At 41.6% G+C, this 23,110-nt stretch overlaps 1 protein-coding gene across 1 annotated transcript in view; it reads right to left on the bottom strand.

Moving 5' to 3' along the window:
* The window catches only part of CAPS2 (calcyphosine 2), a 95,406-nt gene that overhangs the window by 65,278 nt on the left and 7,018 nt on the right, over positions 1-23,110 (bottom strand). The window contains exons 4-9 of the mRNA XM_075209545.1: positions 20,874-20,919; positions 18,324-18,443; positions 16,092-16,124; positions 15,854-16,015; positions 8,712-8,825; positions 6,633-6,700 (exon numbers count right to left, since the gene is read on the bottom strand). Coding sequence (XP_075065646.1) covers positions 6,633-6,700; positions 8,712-8,825; positions 15,854-16,015; positions 16,092-16,124; positions 18,324-18,443; positions 20,874-20,919 — 543 coding nt within the window. The remainder of the gene's footprint in view (positions 1-6,632; positions 6,701-8,711; positions 8,826-15,853; positions 16,016-16,091; positions 16,125-18,323; positions 18,444-20,873; positions 20,920-23,110) is intronic.

The raw sequence follows: 23,110 nt of genomic DNA on the forward strand, positions 1-23,110 counted from the left end.
TACCCGTGTAGACTCTGCATTGCATTTATCTCCTCGTGTCCTTCCTCACATATATATTCAGTGGTACAACTTGCTAGAGGCAAACCACTGATTCCTGTTTCCCTGTGTCACCAGTTGCATATATCCTCTCACATAAGCAGTGGTACAACTTGCTACACGCAAACCACTGACTTCCCCGTTACCTTCACCTGGATTCCATTCCTTCACTACAGACAGCGGTACAACTTGCTATACGCAGACCGCTGACTTCCACCTCCTTATTACTCCTGGACATTCTTCTCACTATAGCAGTGGTACAACTTGCCGTGCGCAGACCACTGACTACCCTCACGTGTCCTTGTCCATCCAGATCCTCGTGTTCAGTTACCTATTGTTTACCAGTGCTGCTAGTCATAGACTTTCTGAGCATTCTCTAACCATCTGCTGTTTCCAGTTCCATTATCACCCTGCCATCAGAGTATCATATACCCACTCAACTGCTCTGATAAGACCATCAGCGGGTGATACTGGGTAAAGACTCCTAGTGCCCGTGACAGGTAGAGGGCATAAAACAGGTGAAACATAGGACAAAGCTGTTAATCCTAAAGAGGAGGATAGCAGGATTAGAAGTAATACATAGGAAATGGCACCTCTGCTGAGGAAGCGCCTTCCTACTCACCCCCATTGAGGAACAGGAAGTCTGTGGCCAGCAGACCCTGTTCGTTTATGATTGTGCCCTCCAAATGAGCGCAGCCATAGCTGTACTCTCCGAGTCAATGGAGATGCGCAGTGGCTGACGTTTGTCCCCCCTCTGTTGCTGGACAGGACATATGCTCATTGCCTAGGGGGACTCCACTGCCGCCACTGTCATCGGGTCTGCTGAGGTCACGGCTGTCATCGCTAGTCACCTGCACAGAACACTGTGCAGGAGCTGGCAGTCGTCGATCATCTTGTTCATTTTTGATATTTAACGGACAGGAGAGCACAAAGCCTGACAGGAAGGGATCAGAAGATCCATCTTCTGTGATGCTCTCCCCATAGGGCAGAGCATACTGCAGATGGCGATAACTATCTTTGATGAAATCACCCACAGATGATGAAATGCGTCAGGTTACGTGAGACTTCGCTATCACTGTGCCTTTCAGCACTTCACAGATTTAGTGTGAGCTTTGTGCAGCATATGTTCATAGTTTCCCCATATCATGCTCAGCTATTAATACTATTTGGAAAAATGAACTCCGGTCATTTGGTCACGCTTACGGCTGGTTCTTACAGTCGTGTGCTCTCTCTGAAGGACGGGACTGACTTCACTGATTACATTCGCATTTGCGGATACTACATACTGTGCCGAGTAGGACGGATATTCCAGAGCAGGAGAAGACCGTTCACCAACGGTAAATATTTGCAATTTATTCTTTGCTTAAGCTCTGGAGAACTAAGTATTAAGCCTCATTGAACGGACACCAGCACTTCAATTAAGGGGAACCTATTATTCCGAAGTTGTTCGGTTTGACCTTACCGGTTAGTTTCAGTGTGGCCACACCATCATATACTTCAGGAACACCACCCTGTTCTTAGCTGAGTTACAGGAGATTTGTTTTAAGCAGCAGGATCAGAATCCTCATATTCATGGTTACAATTTCAACAGCTTCACACTATATACATCATTTGATGCTGATTTAGCTTCATTGACGTTTTATGGACTTTGTATCTATACTGTGTGCAGCAGTTTGTTTATACATGCTGTTTGGTCAGTGGTACTTCACTAAATGTAATTACCTTTCAATTTTTATTGTTCTATTGACATTTTTAGATGTTGTTATATATTTAATAAATCATTATTGTAGTTTTACCTCACGGATTCATTATTGGGTGTTTAGTGTATCTAGTTTCCAGCGCTGTCATTTGGTTTTTTCGTTTTCAGACGGCGTTAGCCATCGGGGTCAAGCTCCGAGAAGTTAGGCTTTTCAAAGCTTGAAAAATTGGCCTAGAATGCAGTCCCCAGTGAGAATTATGAGGACTGTGGTAAAATGTGATACTTAGCCAAATGGAATATATATCTAGCATATATCCAGCGTTAGGCTTTTGTTAAATAAATTGTATAAGCCTTAATAAATAGGCCCATAGGTTTTACAATCTATGGTAGACATGTGAAATAGAATACAAGATTGTCACACGCCGGTCCCATAGACAGGTACCGGCGCTGTTACCTTCCTCTTGTAAGCGGTGATCGAGGCTGCTACTTCGTTATTATGACATTACCTGTAGTCTCTCCTGCGCATGTGCTACCAGTTACCTTTGCTATGACCTTTACCTGTTCCCATTGGTTCTAGCATTTTGGAGCGCTATTTAAACCTCCCATGGTTTCCTGTCCTTTGCCTGTTCTTCGAGTTACCCACTCTCAGTAGGATTTGGCTTCCTGAGGTCTACTCACTTGTTGTCTGCTGAACGTCTGTATCAGCTATACTCATCGCTGTTACCGCTTGTTTCACCTGGATTCATCGCTGCCCCTTTACATCCTCATCTCTCTCTCCAGCCAGCTAATAATTCCATTACCTCGGTATTGGGATTGCTGCTGTACTACTCAAGCACGGATCAGCTAAGTTTCACTCCTCCGCTACTTCCGCACATTGAACTGTTTGATTGTTAGGAACCCCTCCAGCCGGCATAACACAACCCGGAATCTACTCTGCCAGTCAGGTGTTCACTGGAGCCCCTGATGGTGGGGACAGACTGGGCCGCAGACTGACAGAGGGTCGCACCGCCTTAAGGTTGTTTGGTTGCACCCAATCTAGAATAGCCTGAACCTTAGTTGGATCCATGGAGAATCCCTCAGAAGAGATTATGTAACCTAAAAAGGATACTTTCTGCACCTCGAACTCACACTTTTCTAGTTTGGCGTAAAGGTGGTTCTCTCGCAGTCTTCGTAGAACTTGTTTAACGTGATTCTGATGTACAGACAGCGATCTGGAATAGATGAGGATATTATCTAAATAGACGACCACGAAACTACCAAGAAAGTCCCGAAGAACCTCATTGATTAAGTCCTGGAATACTGCAGGTGCATTGCTAAGACCGAACGGCATAACCAAGTATTCATAATGGCCAGAGTGCGTATTGAATGCCGTCTTCCACTCGTCTCCCTCCTTGATACGGATGAGGTTATACGCTCCACGAAGATCGATTTTTGAGAAGACAGTAGCACCTCTCAGCTGATCAAATAATACGGAGATGAGCGGAAGGGGATAGGTATTCTTGATTGTAATAAGATTCAATCCCCGGTAATTAATACAGGGTCTTAGTCCTCCGTCCTTTTTGGATACAAAGAAGCATCCTGCTCCTACGGGAGATTTAGATGGCCTGATGAAGCCCTTCTCCAGATTTTCTTCAATGTATTCCTGCATGGACTTGGTCTCCGGACCAGAGAGAGAGTACAGGCGACCCTTAGGCAACTTGGAACCAGGAATAAGCTCGATGGCACAGTCAAAGTCACGGTGAGGTGGTAAGGTGTCAGCAGCTTTCTTGGAGAACACATCCCAGAACTCATGATATTGTGAGGGAAGCTGCTCCGGAATAGACTGAATCACCCGCAGGGGCAATGACAAGCAGGACTGTGTACAGTAAGAGCTCCACTGGACAATTTCTCCTTTTACCCAGTCCATGACAGGGTTATGACGGGAAAGCCATGGGTGGCCCAAGATCAAGGGAACTGATGAACAATCGACAAGAAAGAAGGTTATTGACTCTGAATGGAGAGCTCCGATTTTTAATTGTAGTGGCGAGGTCTCCCAGGAAATCTTGCCACCAGGCAACGGACCTCCATCTAAGCCACAGACAGTAATAGCGGACTTGAGTTTTACCATCGGAATTTTAGCAGCGCGGGCGAACCCGATGTCCAGGAAGTTGCCTGCAGCTCCACTATCAACGAAGGCAGACAGGTCCATTGAACGAGCACTAAACATGAGCTGTGCAGGGATCAATACGGCGTTTTTCGGGGAGACAATCTGCAGACCTAGGTGAACTTTCCCCTCGTTCCCTAGGCATGCTCTTTTCCCGGCTTATTCGGGCAGGAACGGGAGAAGTGGCCTTTTGTGCCGCAATAGAGACATAGGCCCTGTGATCTTCTCTTGTCTCTTTCCTCAGGGGAGAGACGATACGCCCCCAATTGCATGGGTTCCTCACCATCCGTGGGAACAGGAATGAAGCCGGATAGAGGTGATGATGTCTCCTTTTCGATTTTCCGCTCTTTAAATCTCCTGTCGATTTTAATGGAGAGGTGCATCAGATCCTCCAGAGAGGTAGGAGATGGGTACTGCACCAAAGAGTCTTTGACCTGTTCCGACAGGCCAAGACGGAACTGACTCCGCAAGGCAGGATCATTCCATCCACTATCAGATGACCATCTACGGAATTCAGCGCAGTATTCCTCTGCTGAGCGCCGGCCTTGTTTCAAGGCCCGTAGATGAGTTTCAGCGGAGGCAGTACGGTCCGGGTCGTCATATAGTAGACTTAACGCCTCGAATAAAAGGGTCTACTGACTGCATGGCAGGACTGGTCTGCGGCAAGGAAAACGCCCAGGACTGGGGGTCACCCTGTAGAAGGGAAATGATAATCCCGACTCTTTGATGCTCTGACCCGGAGGAGCGGGGTCTCAATCGGAAATAGAGCTTGCAGCTCTCCCTGAAATTCCGAAACAGGGACCTATTTCCAGAGAAGCGATCCGGCAAGTTCATCTTAGGTTCACAGACGGAACTTGGAGTGGGTTGTGACACTTTTGCGGCTTCTTCTTGAACAGACAGACGCTCAGCCAATCCCTGGATCATCTGATATAAGGACTCAACATGAGCTGCTAGGGCTTGTGCCGGAGACGGTGAGGATCCACTTGCATCCATTCCAACCTCGTCTCCGTGAGTGGGCCGGTTATAATGTTAGGAACCCCTCCAGCCGGCATAACACAACCCGGAATCTACTCTGCCAGTCAGGTGTTCACTGGAGCCCCTGATGGTGGGGACAGACTGGGCCGCAGACTGACAGATGGTCGTGAAGTGCGTACCAGCTGGGGAGAACCCAGGCAAGTGGAGTCAGGTCCACGCAGAGGTCAAGGGCCGGCAGCAGACAACGGTATCGATGAACAAGCTGAGGTCAGGGGTCACAGGCAAATAGCAGAACGGGTAAACAGGCCAAAGATCAGGGTCACAGGAAACACGAGCAAGGTCCAAATCAAAGCCAAGGGTCATACACGGGGAGTCAAATAGAGATATCAGGATACAGGACAGGAACTAGCAGGTTAGCAGACTGGAACACAGAAGCTATAACCGGCAATGAGGCAGCAGACCTCATTGCCTTAAATACCAGTGGCCACCAATCAGAGCCTAGCTCTGAATTAGACACAGCCCCCAGCATAATTAATAGGCTGCATTAATTAGCCCACAGGCTAGAACATATGGTGAGCGCTGCGCCTGGCTTCCTCTCATTGCCGGGACGCAGCGCCGAAGCGTCTTCTCGTTGCCCCGGCAACGGCCGGGTCAGGGCCGGAAGTGACGTCCCGGTCGCCATAGCGACGGCTGGGACGCAGGTGAGTGAGTCGCGGCGGTGGCTCGTAACATTGATGAACTGTTTGTTACACCTGTGCTCGTCTCTGCTGCTCGGAATTGCCATCTGTGGATCAACGTTCAACGCCTCTGCTCGTTCTACATTGAACTGCCGCTATGCCAGTAACTCACCTGCTATTCTAAATCACCATTCACGGATCAGCTAAGTTTTATTTCTCTTTATCTGTATTATTGAACTGCTGATGTACCAATACTCATTTGCCGCTTTGAATCATCATTACGGATCAGCTAAGTTCTATACTAATATTATCATTGTTTGAACTGTCGCTGTGTCAGTGATTCTACTGCTTGCTCTGACTTATATCTACGGATCAGCCTAGTTCTAACTCTCCAATACCTCTGTCTGAACTGCCGTCGTATCACTAATTCATTTATTGCTTTGAGTTACCAACTCCGGTCCAGAGTCCTATCTCCGTTACCATCTCTGTTGAACTGTTGCTCTACTATATTCCCTGCAGTTACCATGAGTTACCAAATGTGGAGTAGCGTGTTGTGATTCATTATTTCTATCTGTCCAGTTCTCATGTTCCCGTGCTTGCTGTTGCCCTGAGTTACCTCTTTCATTCAGCTACATCAGTGCCTATTGCAATATTCCTGCCGCATCATCATACAGCTGTTATCAATGAGCCAAGTCTATTAGTTCCTGTATCCAGATTCTCTCCGACCATCTGTATCAACTTATTGTGTCTTAAGCTCCACTATTACCCTGCCAGCACTCATTTTGGAGACCGCGACCTGCAGGACAGGGGCGGCGAAGTCCATATCCCCTTGCGGGGGTCACTGGCGAAGATCTCCTACCCATTAGACTCTGCACTCCTGAGTGAGTTCCATCTTGGCAGGGACAAGGGATTCTCTAATATTACTCAGAGCCGTGACAAAGATAAAGTGGTATTTTTGTGCAATGGCTCATCAATATCTAACACATAAATAAATACACAATTAAATGGTCATCTTGTTTCAGTTAAGGATATGTAAGGTAATAAATTGCTGCAATGTAGTTTGTGTTGTAGGTCAATAACAAGTAATAAAATTAAAACATACCTAGAGAGGTGGTCTATCATAACTTGTTCTACAACAGCTTGTTTCCTTCTCTCTGCAGCCAGATCCTCCTACAAAAATATCCATGTGAATGAAAAAAAAAAAAAAAAAAAACATTACCAGAAAATAGAATAATCAAGTTGAGTCACTTCACAAAACAGTGTTGAGATGTACAAGCAACAAGGGGAATTCATCCTAATATTCCAAAGAAAGCATTTTGCTTCGCTAAAAATCCAGGCATATCCTAAAGCATCTGAAATGTCAGCAACATCTCCAATAAACTCGAAATCACACAGTAAAAAATAAAAACACAGTAAATCCCTTCAGCATTGAACATCTACAGCTCCCTGAAACCAGTGCAAAATAATGCATGCATACTAAGCTGTACTGTCTGTTGTTGTACCTTCCAGCACTGAAACAAAACTCTTATGATGTTTAAGCTGCAGTCAAGTTCTTAGTCAGTCTGGGCAAACATTATTTATAGCACTAAATTAGTTTAGAGAACAGCAAAGGACAACCTTTACCTGACATATTGTTCATTGAGATTTTAGTGTATAAAGGTTATGTACAGGGCTTGATTAAAGGTTCATGCCAGCCTAAGCTAATACGCTCGTAGTTCCCCCTCGCATTCCATGGAAGGCTAAAACACGGTAGGCTAAAGCAAACTCATCCTTAATTTAGATTCTGGCTTCCTGCACTCCCCACTAATGTTGACATTCCCATGTTTTCTAAACTGCGCTCCATTTGGCTTTTTAAAAGAGTCAGGGTAATCTTCGTCACCAATTTTGTTTTCATTAAAATCCGGTGCTATTAGGGTGCTGATTTAAGGAGGTGCACAGCATGCGCCTCTTTAAATCAGCACCTTAATAGCAGCAATCATAGTGTCGCCCTGCAAACGGACGTCATTTTGGCCGGATGGGATGTTCATTCATCGCCATCCTTTGAAGTCTGACTTTCAAGCAGTCGCCATTACATGTCTGTCGGTAAGGACAGTTTCGCTGTTATCAAGTAGTGCTATTTGTTGTCGGAGTTGTGGTAGTCGGTGTAGTAGGTAGAATACAAAGTTCAGTTTTAATAAAACATTCAACTGAATATTAAAGTATCCCTTCAACATGCTATTACAGACAGCTGAAATCCCACCATCACCACCACCACCAGTGCCCGGGGATCTAATACATATCAAAAGAGCTATATCAAGAAGTTGTTATTTTATCACTGGTCCTAGTCCTGTGTATGTAGCAAGTATGCCCAGCGGTCTGGCACTGTCTGCTAATTTCATTAGAGATGCACCTCCCTCCTAACTATAGAGACACTCACATTTCTTCAAAGTGATTGTTTTGGACTGGTTTGTCGAATCGGCTCCAAAGTTCAGAAATGAGCAATAAATGTTTAAACTTTAGACCCTCTAAAAAGTTTGAGTTGACTTGTTGTACGAATTTAGAATTTTTTAAAAAAAAAATATATATATATATATATACACACATACACACTGAATAAATTATAGCCATCTAAGCTTGAACCTTAAACATTTGAAAACAAGTCTTACTGGCCCAAAAATCATCGTACCGCAAAAAGTTTGAGGCCCTTTAAAGTATTAACACTCCAGTTATTTCATGTATATTATTAACCTCAATAGTAACAAGCCTTTGATCAATATCAATGTCAACACTGACTTTACTTGCTTTATAATCTGTGTCATGGTGGAAAAAGGCCATGAACAAGCCTGACGAGAAGGAAAAGGCAAGGGTCTAGATAGATGACTGACATGAGTTCGGAAGAGATGCCACTGCAAGCATTTAAAGTTCTTTCATTTTGTACAGAATGGGTGAATTTGAAATAAGTGCTCTGATTAATAGGTTTATTTTCATATTAAACAAAAGCTTGTCCATTTATTTTACCTACATTCAGCACCCTATTACACATACCACATCCCCTACCCACAGTTTATGTTGAATCTGTGAATTATTAAGATTGCATTATTAAGACAAATGCTGTAACACAGAAATATATACTGTTTATGTTGTGTTGCATATAGCTCCCCAAGTGGATAATAATGGTACATGTTTGTGTTCTAAAACTTACAGCTTCCAGCTTCTTCTGTGCAGTGTGTGGTTTACTTGTGTAGCACTGCTGAAGAAAGGCTTTATCATCCAACTGTGTTGTGACTGCAAAACTTCCATCCTCACTCGTTTCATCCTGTTGACAGCAGCAGAGCAGAAGTTCAGCAAGCAAATCAATTTGCTGATGGATTGGATTCAGTTCATAATAATGCAAAAAATGGTCATACATGTCTCCAGCAGGCCAGGCACGGCACAAGCTACATCACAGGCAGCATCTGGCTAGAGGGCCTTCTTCTGCACAGATCAGTATTAAAAACATTTTATGTGTCTTCATTAATTACAATACTTATATCTTGTTCAAAATGCACAGTACAATTATATGTAAAACTGTAATTTGATTACACAATGTAACTTGTGGGTGTAAAATGACAGCTTGGTAGTGAAAATAACCAATGTATTTATGCAGTATGAAGCTATTTTAGGACATTCATTTCTGGAATGACAGGCTGAATGAAGTGTTAGGATAACATGTTTTAGAAAGGGTAGATTTATGCCAAATATCATAGTTTGGAATGAATCTTAAGATTTCTAAGTTCCTGATAAAACACAAAATTTACTTTTATTGTAACTTCACATTTGTTTTTAAACCCTGTTTTTGGCTAGCTGTGACACACCCTAACACAATGTAATTTAAAGAGAAAATTGTGCTATGTGATTTTAAATATGGTGTGAACAGTAGAATCATCATTAATTTATATAGCGCCACTAATTCCGCAGAGCTGTACAGATAACTCATTCACATCAGTCCCTGCCCCATTGGAGCTTACAGTCTAAATTTCCTAACATACACACACATACATATACAGAGATGGAGAGACTAGGGTCAATTTGATTGCAGCCAATTAACCTACCAGTATGTTTTTAGAGTGTGGGAGGAAACCGGAGCACCCGGAGGAAACCCACGCAAACACGGGGAGAACATACAAACTCCACACAGATAAGGCCATGGTCGGGAATTGAACTCATGACCCCAGTGCTGTGAGGCAGAAGTGCTAACCACTAAGCCAATCGTGATCAATGTAAAGATAGAATGCTAGGTTAATGTCTTGTCTTTCAAATTATATTTGCTGATATTGGCAATGTGATTCTAAATTGCAGATTATCGAAGAAGGTATAATACTATACCTGAATTAACTAATAAGTGTTTATTCTTCACTTAAAAAGCACAACTGTGTTAAAACCTTTTTGTCAAGTATCAGAACCAGTTTGAACAGTGTGTTATAAAAATGGTAATGGCTTCAGTTGAATGTAATGGAATAGGGAGTAACTGTTGAGCTCTTGAACTTTTAAAAACACCTGTATTGGAAAATCAAGGAATAGGCTTGTCATGGGCTTGTTATGGGTATAGTTCTCCATCTCTCCTAAATTCCTGTGGAGATTTCGGTACACTAAACACGGCCATCTTTGCAAAATGGATTTCAGAACAGGGACAATGGAGAAGCGAGCATGCTCCAACATTCAGTTTGCAAAGATGGGTGCGTTAAGAATGGAGGAGAGACACATATAAATAATTACACTGTGTTTTAATTAATTTGTGTACAGAGTATAAACCTCATAGCCAGCAAGGATGGAGTTACACAGGGTGTGGAGTCAGCACTTTTTGAAAATTAACCCCTAATAATAAATTTTACATTGTTACTCTTATTTTAAGATTATATATTATTATTTAATATTATATAATATTTTTTGGACAGAAAAGGATATCTTTTGGTAACATACTGGAATAAATATTTATTTTATTTTAAATGGATGTCCGCTTCAGATTAGCTAGTAAAATAAAAACAAAGGTGCACAGATACAATTTTGTAAATGAAGCATTTACCCTACTGGCACCAGTCTAGATGTGCTATCCCTAAGTGCTGCCAGGCCAGGCTTCAGTTTAATTAAATTCCCATGTCTGCAGGGACATCACTGAACTGTGGGCCAGGCAGCTGACAGGAAAGTCCCTAAACATCATTGTGCTAACATCATTTACTATCAAACTGAATGATGACAGTGTCATGACATAGAGGGGGTGTTTCCCTTGCATAGCTGCTTGGATCTGGGCTGAACAATTTTTCCTAACAGACATGGGAGAGCTGATTGAAACTGAAGCCATGCCAAGGCGCTGTTAGGGATATCTGAACATTGGTTTGTACTATGAATCTAAGAGTATTATATAGGGGGGGAAAACATTCCCTTTTGTAGACTATATAGACATTTAGAAGGCAGAGTAGTTTTGTGACCATATAAAAGCACAGGCTGAGTGTTTTTATACCGAACAGAACAAAGCAGACATCTAATAGCCATAGTACATTATTCCATACTTGCCAACATTTTTTTTTCTTTTTCCGGGAGATGCCGGCTGGGACGTGGGCGTGCAGGGGGCGGGGCTGCGAAATCGCGTCATTTTGGCCCCGCCCCCGTGACGGAATGACGTAAATCGCATCATTTTACAATGGGGGCGGGGCTAAACGCCGCGATTCCGGGTGAATCGCGGCGTTTAAACTAAATTATTCCCCCTTCCTATCAGGGAGATTGCCACACTCGTCCGGGAGACTCTCGCAAAATGCGGGAGTCTCCCGGACAATCCGGGAGAGTTGGCAAGTATGCATTATTCCTTATAATGCACAAGTTTTCCTAGTAAACACTGAAGTGACTTCTAAATCGACAAGATCTGATGCCATCACTACTCACCTATTTATATAGATAATATTTACAGGCGGTTATACATATATCAAAATCAGTTTTGTATTGTATAGGGATAAGTAGTCTATGTATAAAAATAGACTTTTCTGCCCAGTTACTTTAACACAATTAGTGAAGCCCCAGGAATGTACCCCAGACATATGTATATTTATGTACACATGGCAGGCGGGAACAGGTTAATAAAGGTGGGAAGAGCTCAGTCTGTGTCAATGTTAGGCCAAAAACCTACCGGGATTGACATACATTGAGTACTAGAATTTGAAGCTCACTGTAGGCTTATCCAATGCATTAACCTGTAGTAAACATATTTAAGCGCTGCAAAAAATGTATCCATAAGCAACTTGTTGTGGCTTAAATTGAAAAGTGTGTATTACAAACAACAGTGCAAGAATAATGTATCCATAATGTAAAATAAAAAGAACATTAGGGAGGTGTATTCAATTGTCTGCGGGTTTTTAACTGCTACAGTGACCGTTTTTAGTTAACGCAGCGTGAAAACTCGTGCAATTCAATTGAAAAAGAGGGAACGCTGCCCCCGCGCGTTAATCATTGTGTTTGCAAGTTTTTAGGGGAGTTTTAACGCGTCATGTATAACACAAAAAAAAGGATTTGCATACATTTCCATAAATTACATTGCATTGCACATTGATAATATCTACATTACAGTACTTTCTTTAGCAAATTTTTTTATTCAACTATTTTTTACTATAGAATCATCTATACCATGTCAAAACACATTAGTGCAAACATATTTGTACCAAAAACATACATAAATATTTTTAATTAGTGATTTTAGAAAAAAAATTTTTTTTTTTTTTATTTTATTATTTTTTCACAAGAAAATCAACTTTTACATGTTAGGCATTAGTGATAAACATAGTTTAACTTTTTATTCACATTATTACATGATTTGAAATAGTTTTCAGAGGTTTTTTATTTTTATCACACCCCAAAGAGGTGCGCGTCAAAAAACAATTGAATAGCTTTTAAGGCGGCTGCCTCTCGCACACCCTATACTTTCAATAGGCCTTATACTAGAGCGCGAGAGGACCGTTTCATGAAAAAAAACGTAGCGTTAAAAATGGAATTGAATCGCGGGTAGAGTTAACCTGCTTTAAAATGATAAAAACTGTTAAAATTACCTAACGCGGTCTAAAACAAAAAAAACTGGCGGACAATTGAATACCCCCCTAGAAGTCACAGTGAAGTTCCATGAACTGTATAAAGGCTGCAAATCTTCAAGGAACTGCTGTTATAGAATGCACCAAGTGACTGGGGCTGCAGTGAGCATTGTAATTTATGACTTATGGCACATGTGTCACTCATTAGATATTTCCATACACACTCACTACACATGAGCACACTAAGGGGCATATTTGTCCAAGAGTGTAAGGCCTTGTTTTCGCAACCCCTATATGTATTAATAGCGTTACCTCTGTCGATAACCCTATTATCAGTGGAGAAAACCCTGCTGGTGTTATCACTAGTAAAATACATGGAGGCATGAGGAAGGTGTAACCAGAAGAAAAGCATGTAGAGAATGCTTTATTTTTTAAATGAAGCATTTTTAATTCTGTAGTTTCAATTATTTTCATTTATAAAAAATGTAATATTTAAAGTAAAAAAAAAAAAAACATTATATCCCAGATGTGGGCGTTCAGTTTGAATGTACACCCAAGCCAGCTCCCACATGCACATAAGTGACTAGGCAAAGCAGTAAGTAACTAAAGTACTGGTTTGGTCCAGTATAGCCAGGCAGCTGAATACTGCCTCTGCAATATAAACTTTATATAAAATATATATATATATATATATATATATATATATATATATATATATATATATATATATATGAAAGGGGATGAAAGGTAGTTTTGTATTGCTGTGAGAACTGCTGTGGTAAATTCAATTTTAATAAATACTCTATTGCCTTGCTCATTTTTGATACCTTACAATGATGAAAATAAACATGCAGGAATCTCCTACGTGGCACAACTTACTCATAATGATTCTTGTTATTGAAAATGATTACTTATTATACTGAATAAAGCCTATGTTCGACTGCATTTAGCATGAAAACAACGCACTTACAATTTCATACCGCTGCAGTGCTAATACTGACTGGGATTTTCTTTTGATTAGAAAACTATATTTCCTAAATATTAATTGCATAATTCAAGTAGTCTTACATTTGTGACTGCTGATAGTTAAATGTATAAATGGTTCCCACTGTGTAATTCCTTTACATAAAAATTGTAATACAACTCACAGTGTATGCATTGGCATTTAAAAGCTGTAATAGTTTTGTTATTAATAGTTATTTACAGCAAAGTGAAAGCCTAATCAGGTTATGTACTTTACATTTATCCTTGGGTTAATTCCAGTGCTGCAAACAAATTTAAGCATAGAGCAGTACAAATGTTTATTTTCCTAAAAAGAAAAGCTAGTGCAGCTCTCCTGCCTATATGTAAGAGGTTTTCTGCAACAAGACACATTTGCACATATGCAAAAAGAACAAACTTGTCTTTTTCAACCACAGGAAACCCATTGGATTGTCGCATGAATATATTTGGATATGTTCAATGAAAACAGCAGGATTGCTGGGAATGCAAGACAAGTACACAACATAACAAGGTTATTCTAGATACATAGAAATACACATACGTTAAATATTACTTGGCTGATAGACCATGACTACAATTTCAAAATGTAAAGTAATTTAAAGAGGACCTGGTGACAGAATGATGCTATGTTTTCTATTTTTGCATTACTCCATCAGTGGGATATGGAAACAGTAGACTTAGTCCTGCCCTATGCCCTGTAGATGTAAGGTATGCTGGTTTGGGGAGAGTATTCTCAAGGCTTCCAGAATGGGTTAAATTTTGCACGAATACCCAATGCACAAATCAAAACGGGAGATCAAATGAGTAATGTAAAGGCGAATAAATATAATAGAGAGTAAATAATAACTCAATGATGACAAGTAATCTGCGTTTGCCAATAGCGTATTAGTATGAGTACAATTAGGTGTGCATAACAGATGGGGAAACTTCAATGCAATATTAAATATAACATTTACCATCAAGCAAAATTTACTCTCAGTCCAGGTTAATGATTTCTGGGTATGCACTTTCCACATTGTCCCTTGTGTAGCTTCTATCCTTCCCTAAGATGATCAGTCTGATTATCAAAGGCTGAGAGGTCAGAGAAATTCCTTCTAATCCTCAAATTGTCCTTTTGGGATGTTATTCAACCATTTCTTGTGATGGCTGCTGTGTTTCTATCAACCTGCTTCATAGAAGTTTTAGTCTGCAGTTTTCCATTTTCTACATATATTTTAAGATCTAGAAATTCTACCTTTGTATCACTGATGTTAGTCATGAAGAGGATATATTCAGGATACTTGAGTCCATGTAGAGTATGAAGTTTTCCAATTCTTCCTGTGAATCTCTCCAGATACATAAAATATCATTTATGTACCTGTACCAGTTCAGTAGGTGGTCTCTGTACAGGATGTTGGTCTAGAGATAGATGTGTGTTTCCAGTGTGCCATGTACAAGTATGCGTAACTAGGGGCTACTGCCCAGAGCAGTACTGCAAACGTGGCTGTAATATTTTCTGACACCGCATCGTGACAAACACCTTACATCTGACCGGCACATAGAAACACCCTGCATACTTTGCACACACTCTGTAGCTCTCGCAGCCGCAACTGCCTAGACTACACAGGATGCCTGCACCTCGGCTATGAAGCACCGTGGACACAAAGCTGTCCATAAGCATACCAAACTTCTTCACTTCTGAGGCTCCCCAGACATGGCACCCTCCCCCAGCTTACCAATGGGTAGAAGGACTAACAGAACTTGTACCATATTGGAACCTATTGATTAATGCTACATAGTGTCAAGTGTTTATACCCTATTTCTGGACATCCCCATATGTACCATGGAACTCTGAACTATGAATTTCTGCAGAGAACATTTACATGCACTTTTGCACCACACACCGCCTCACATCATGCCTATAGAAAAGTACTTTGTTTTACTATGAGTAATTTTTGCTTGATGGTAAATGTTATATTTATTATTACATTCTAGTTTCCCCATCCATTATGCACACTTGACTGTACTCATACTAATACACTATTTGCAAACGCAGATTACTTGTCATCATTGAGGTATTATTTACTCTCTATAATACTTAATTGCCTTTACATTATTCATTCTACCCTATTTGGGTATTCGTGCAAAATTACTCCATTACTGCACAGAATAAAATGGTCTTTGCCGGGCAAATGGGTTGCAGGGGAACCGCCCTTTTTTGCTTACTACATTCTGCACAAGTAAAAACATATCATCAGAGGACTTGGTGACAAATCTGCATTAATATCACCGAAATTATAAATGTCTAACTTACCTGCGGTCTTGCAGAACACTGGGTATCTTTATTCTTCCCTCTCATAGAATACTGCTTATAACTGGTTTTCATTTCCTCTTCATACTGCTTGTACTTCAACTGAAATCTGTCTGATGGTGAAGGTAAATTCTCAGGAACGGTTTTCAACTGTGATAAAGAAAGCTGCAGAAAACAGAAGAATTAGTGAACGCTTTCCACGTTCCCACAACAAACAAAAGATTTTTTTATATCATCTTACCTCATTTATGACTGGACTAGGTTTTGTGATCAGCTATAATTAAAACAAAAACAAAATAAAACAGAAAACCAAGTCAGAATGATATAGTGCAATGTAATTTAGCTGCAAACAAGAACAACATTAAAACATATAATAGATGGAATGTTAAGGAAACCAAGATTCTCTCACAGTACAGCAGATGTCAGTAACCCCAATAGAGGACAAAATGGAAGCAGCTCAGGTATAACAATACTTATTGGAAAGCGGATTGTAATTTCAAACATCCCAGTTCATGTCAGAAGAGCTATGCTGGTGAAGCAGACGGTATCCTAAAGATCAGCTTAATGCAATAAATCCCCTTTAATAAACTCTAGTGCACATATAGGTCAAATCTACATTTAAGGAAGGGTAACCATTGCACTTGCCAAAAGGAAAGAACATACATGCCGTATGTAAAAATAATCCAAAAGTTACCATTTATTCCAAAATCATAAAAAATTTTTTTAGCCATAGCCTCCCTTTCCTTTGTTTGACATGCTCATCTATTACCCACTGCTACAGTCCCCAATTTCCAGCTCCCAAGTTGTAAAGACTTGTACAGCACATTTTAGGGGAATTCTCTAGGCTAATGCTGTTATGTTTAATTGTTCTTATTGAGCATGTTTTAGAAATTAATATTTACAGATATTTATTAAAATCCAATAGATTTGCATTATGATCTCTGTCCACTACTCATGTTATGTTGGGAGAGAAGTGTCATTATATTCACCTAGACAGTATTGCATGTAACAGGTGCAGCTGTATGAAACTTTTTTTTATTTTTGAAACTATGAAAAATAATAATAATTTTGTTACTAATGGTGAATTAAGTGTTCCTGGAACAATTGACAGGACAATTTAAGAATTGTATAGAAACAAACTTATTCTGTGTCATGGTTTCCTACAATTTTACAATTAGACAATATCAAGCTCAGTTAGGACTTAAGGCAGGTTTGGAGCTGGAAACAGGTATACGGATAGGACTAGCTTCGCTGCTGCAGTCATTCAATCAATCATGACTAAGACAAGCTGAAATTTAAATATCTACCTCCATCTGCAGCAACTATTCTCATTAACACAGGACCAGTGCAATGTTGTTAGTTCTAGAGAGGAGGATAGCTAAATATATTTGTAGCTGAAGTTCTTAACACAAGATGCAGTGTTGTTCTACTTTAAACAAAAAAAAAATGTTAAGCGGAGATGGAAGTAACTCTCAAAACAAGAACATTTATTTTAAATATCCATGTGTTAGTCATCTATGTATACCTGTGACAATTATAAATAGTTTTTCATAAAAATATTCCAATTACACGAATCCCAGAATTAACAACATCATGTATCGTAAACTTTACAGTAGTGTGCTGCACAACTTTACAGTAGTGTGCTGCACATAATGAGAAGCACCAACATACCCATGGCTGCCAGAGATGGGGAACCACAAGTGCCAGCATGCCATGGCAACCATGACCCGCTGGGACCTGTAGTGCACCAAGGAAAAATGTAAATAAAACACAGATATCGTTGTAAGCGTTACTTTAAGCAAAATAAATCCATGGATGTATTACAGATGAATAAAAACACCGGTACATACTCATTTACCCTCTTTATCGCTCACCTACATCCAGGGTTTTCATTTGTAATACATATGTCTTTTCTGCCTTTGTATGAATAGTTTCTTAAATCAAGGACAACTTGTATCTATTTTTAATAAATAAGTAGTTCTCTGCTTCACAAAAACTAAAATTTAACACACTTCATTAATTAAGAACAATCACCATCATCATCCTTTATTGTAAGGTGCCACAGTTGGAGTAACTAGTAATAAAAAATGAAATCATACATAAAAACAGCATACATACAAGATTGATGAAGAAGGCGTAGACATGAGACAGAGGGCAGAGAGGTCCCTGCTAGTGACAACTTACAATGAAAATAAAATTAACTTTACAAAACAAACAGAAAAACAGTTTTATTGCACCACCTAATGTCAGTAAAATGTAATACAAAGACAGTCTCTCTGTGTCCTGGAGTTACACAATCCAAATATAAGAAGAGACAGCAAATATCAGCAAGGTGATTATATTCACCCAAGTTAATGGGTCTGGCGGAAAAAAAAAATCACTTTTTGATATCTGTTGGTGCTGTCTTTTTTTTAATGATATAATCTATACAATAATGTAAATTTTAATTTTACACCAATTTAATTTTCCATACCTGTTGTGCCTGGTAGTGTTGAGCATATGGAGTGTGGAGCGGCGTCCCCCAACTAACAGTGGACGTTGAATCTGGAGGACCGAGCCTTGGGTAACCTTTACTTAAAGGTATGAAAGTGTCCTGAAGGAGATGACCATAGGCATATTTAAATGAAAATTACATAACAAAACAAAATTTACACGCAAATGTGTACAAAGAAGGTTTGCTACCACTTGCCAACTGGGCGATTTATTAAAATGGTACAATGGTTTTAAAATGGCAGGCAAGAAGTGGTGTTATCTCTCTCCTCTATCAGGTCCATCTTACACTAAAAGCTTTAGTACTGGCCCATTAAACAAACCAGGGCTTAATAATAATAATATTAACAACAACAACAACAACAACAACAACAACAACCTGAATTAAAAAGGGGGGGGAACGGAAAAAATAAAAATAAAATATGCAGCTTGTACTTACAGCCCGATAATTCTTTCAAATGAAATAAAAAAAATATAAATAACCATTTGATTTACTCAGGAAACCTAGATAGTAAATATTATATAAAACGGACATTGGAAGCCTGCCCTGTTTGCACAAGTACTACTTAGCCTCGCACAAGCTGTACTCTCACATTCGGACCCACGCACCAGACTCTGGGTAGACATCGAAGACCACTTGCTCCACATGCACTCTCCCTACTACCTCTACTGGTTTGACCCCAAACATTGCCCTCTGCCCTCCCAGCTTGCCCCAACAGTGCGTTTCTCGCTCTCCATTTGGGGTTACTGTACGCAAGCATTCCACCTGATCTCTAACCCTTCCTGCATGTCCCCTCTACGGAACAACCCCGAGTTCGCCCTAGGTTTAAGTGTTGGACAGTGCACAATATCAAATTCTTTCACAACAATGTCCCCACGAACTTCTTTCCCGAGTTTTCTGACCATCGACCGATTCAGACTAACATCAACCACATTTTACCAGTACCTATCAATTCACCACTTCACAACAAAGTCAAGCTCAGAACCCCTCATTTCCCCTCCCAATTAGAAGCCTTCTGCCTTCACAGATCCACCTCCAGCAGCTTGATCTCAACATTTTATTCAATGCTCCTGAAACATAACCAACGAGCTAAGGTAAGACACGAACTCAGGTGGAAGAAGGACATGGGTGAGGTCCTAGGCCCAGAGGATTGGCCCCCGAATCTAAGAAGCGGTGGCCAAGAGTTCCATCTGTACTCTGCTCAGACAAAAATTCATACAAACTCCTTGTCACACTTCAATGCGGAAATCACAGCTAAGAAGCCCAGAATATGGTGAAACACACAATGTTTATTGCAGGATGGTACAAATATAAAATGAAGATTGCAGAGAGATGCAGAAAGCAAATACCAGGAACACAACTGATGCAGGTGAACAGTTAATAGGAGCACAGCAGGGAACAGCACCCCAACATACAACAGCAACAACAACAATGACCAGCAAGGTATACTGGGAGTGACATGTATAAGTAGAGAGACCCCCAGGTGCAAGAGATAATTAGTGCAAACAGTTAACACCTAGTGATGAAAGGAAAGGTACAATAGCAGCACCTCTGGTGAACAGAAGCACTGAAGATAATATATAAATGTCCAAAGTCCAGGAGGCAGGAGCTGCCAATGCAAGCAGCATGTAATGCAGAGGGCTGCACGCAGATCCTGACACTCCTCTTTCGCTGGTACCTAGCGCTGACGAGATTAGGAGCTATCTACCAAAATGTGTGGTTGTGGAGAAGGCACTCTGTCTCCGGTGGTGGACATGCTACAAGATATAACGATTTTGAACAGAGGTCCGCTGTCTACTCACACATTTAACTCAAATCACGATACCCAACAACATCTCTTACCATCTGCTCTCCCACACAATCCCTGATACCCCGAAGCACACACAAAGACTTACTTGCAGCGCAATGCCTTATTGTCCTAATTTGCAAAAACACAGATCCTCCTACTATCCAAGCACTAATCACCAAAGTATGACAAATACACAAAATGGAACACATCACCAGCATAATCCACAACTGCCCCCTCCAATTTTACAACACTTGGAACGCCTCAACTTCACAGTTCACCTCGAAACACTGAACAACATATAACCAAGATCCCCCGTGCACGGCCTGGCTCCCCTCTTCCTCCCCCGTCTCTTCATTACTAACATCCCCCACAGTATTCCTCTTCTCCCCCGCCCCCCCTCCCTTGCCCCATTGGAATCTCAATAGCATTACATATCCTAAATGATATAAATTCTTGAAAAAGTGTATGTCATTCCATATTTCAGTTACATGTGCAGGTATTGGATCTTTTATATTATGGACTTTTCATGCATAAAGGTAAAGTTTTTTTTATGGATAAAGGCCTTTTTTATATTATGGAGTAGCATGCCACTTCAATCCATTAGAAACTACTTACTGAATACCTTACTCCATGCTACCATAAGAGAACCCTTCCTATCCATATAGTAACAGTAGGAGGAAGCACTCAGTGATCATGTCAGTGTGTATGATGTGTGTATTTATGTTGTCCTACAATATCATTACCTCATCGTCTGAATCTCCGAGCTTTCCAAGGTCAAGACAAGGCACTCTGGAACATAAGTGTGACACTTTTATAAAAATAAGAACTAAATCTAAAAATGGAACTAAAAACATGTAAACATTTTTTCACATAGTAGGCACCTAGTCATGGAGTATTTGATCATGCATTCTAGATACCTTCAGGCCTATACACCCATGTACATACAGGTATTCACCTGTAGCAATGAGCCTGTGTTTACCTACATCTCCTCAATATAAAACTATGGAAAACCTGAATAACTATATAAAGGCATATTTAATACCCTAGTGCGGCGGTTCCCAAACTGTGCGCCGCGGCTCCATGGGGTGCCGCGGCGCTGTCACGGGGGTGCCGCGATCGCCTAGAAAAAAAAAGAAAATAGAGAAAAAAAATAAAAATAAACAACTTACCCATCATCCAGCGCCGGATCCTCCTCCTCACTGACTGCCAGGGGCGTGACCTCATCATGTCCGGCAGCCTCAGTGAGCAGCAGCAGAGAAGACGTCAGGGAAGAAGGTAAGTGAAGGGGGGCACTGAGAGACACGCTGAAGGGGACAGATAGACGCTGAAGGGGGCACTGAGAGACACGCTGAAGGGGGCAGAGAGACGCTGAAGGGGACAGATAGACGCTGAAGGGGACAGAGAGACCCTGAAGGAGGCAGAGAGACGCTGAAGGGGGCAGAGAGACGCTGAAGGAGACAGATAGACGCTGAAGAGGGCAGAGAGACGCTGAAGGGGGCACTGAGAGACACGCTGAAGGGGACAGAGACACGCTGAAGGGGACAGAGAGACACGCTGAAGGGGGCACTGAGAGACACGCTGAAGGGGGCACTGAGAGACGCTGAAGGGGGCACTGAGAGACGCTGAAGGGGGCACTGAGAGACGCTGAAGGGGACAGAGAGACGCTGAAGGGGACAGAGAGACACGCTGAAGTGGACAGAGAGACACTGAAGGGGACAGAGACGCTGAAGGGGGCAGAGAAAGGCTGAAGGGGACAGAGAGAGGCTGAAGGGGGACAGAGAGAGGCTGAAGGGGGACAGAGAGACGCTGAAGGGAGACACAGAGAGGCTGAAGGGGGACACAGGCTGAAGGGGACAGAGAGGCACTGAAGTGGGACATAGAGACGCTGAAGGGGGACAGAGAGAGGCTGAAGGGGGACAGAGAGAGGCAGAAGGGGGACAGAGAGAGGCTGAAGGGAGACACAGAGGCTGAAGGGAGACACAGAGAGGCTGAAGGGGGACAGAGAGAGGCTAAAGGGGGACAGAGAGAGGCTAAAGGGGGACAGAGAGAGGCTAAAGGGGGACACAGGCTGAAGGGGACAGAGAGACACTGAAGGGGACAGAGAGAGGCTGAAGGGGGACAGAGATAGACGCTGAAGGGGGACACAGAGAGGCTGAAGGGGGACACAGAGAGACACTGAAGGGGGACACAGAGGCTGAAGGGGGCACAGAGCGACAGGCTGAAGGAGGGGGACAGAGAGACAGGCTGAAGGAGGGGGACAGAGACACTGAAGGAGGGGGACAGAGAGACACTGAAGGAGGGGGACAGAGAGAGACACTGAAGGAGGGGGACAGAGAGAGACACTGAAGGAGGGGGACAGAGAGAGACACTGAAGGGCTGAAGGGGGGTCAGAGTGAGATGGCGAAGAGGGGGACACAGGGTGTGAGATGGCGAAGAGGGGGATACAGAGTGATATGATAAAGGGGCACAATGTGATGATGAAGGGGTCTAAATACATCTTACGTCATTTTGACCCAACTACTTAAAAAACGGGACTACCCGGTAATTATTTTTGCTTAGGGGTACCTTGGAAAAATTATGGTGACCCTAAGGGTGCCTCGAGCTGAGAAAGTTTGGGAACCACTGCCCTAGTGCAAATAGCAGATATCAGGCATTTTCTAACATTAATATATATTACACAAGCAATGTTTAATGTAATTAATAAATAAATATGAAAAAACTTCCGGTGCTAATGATGGCTGCGTAAACAAGGTGCCAGAGCTAAGGTTCTGCAACCCCCATAAAATATAGATATAAAAACACACAACGATGCAATGGTCACCTTATTTACCAGAAGTACTTATGCACTACAAGAGCGGTTAATAAAAAAGTTTAATTAAAATTCAACACAGACCCACATAAATGGTGTGTGTTAATACAAGAATCACATATAGGAAAATACCACATAAATGAATATAAATGCCACAATGAACATAACAAT

The sequence above is a fragment of the Mixophyes fleayi genome, chromosome 4, assembly GCF_038048845.1.
Source record: "Mixophyes fleayi isolate aMixFle1 chromosome 4, aMixFle1.hap1, whole genome shotgun sequence".
Taxonomy (NCBI): domain Eukaryota; kingdom Metazoa; phylum Chordata; class Amphibia; order Anura; family Limnodynastidae; genus Mixophyes; species Mixophyes fleayi.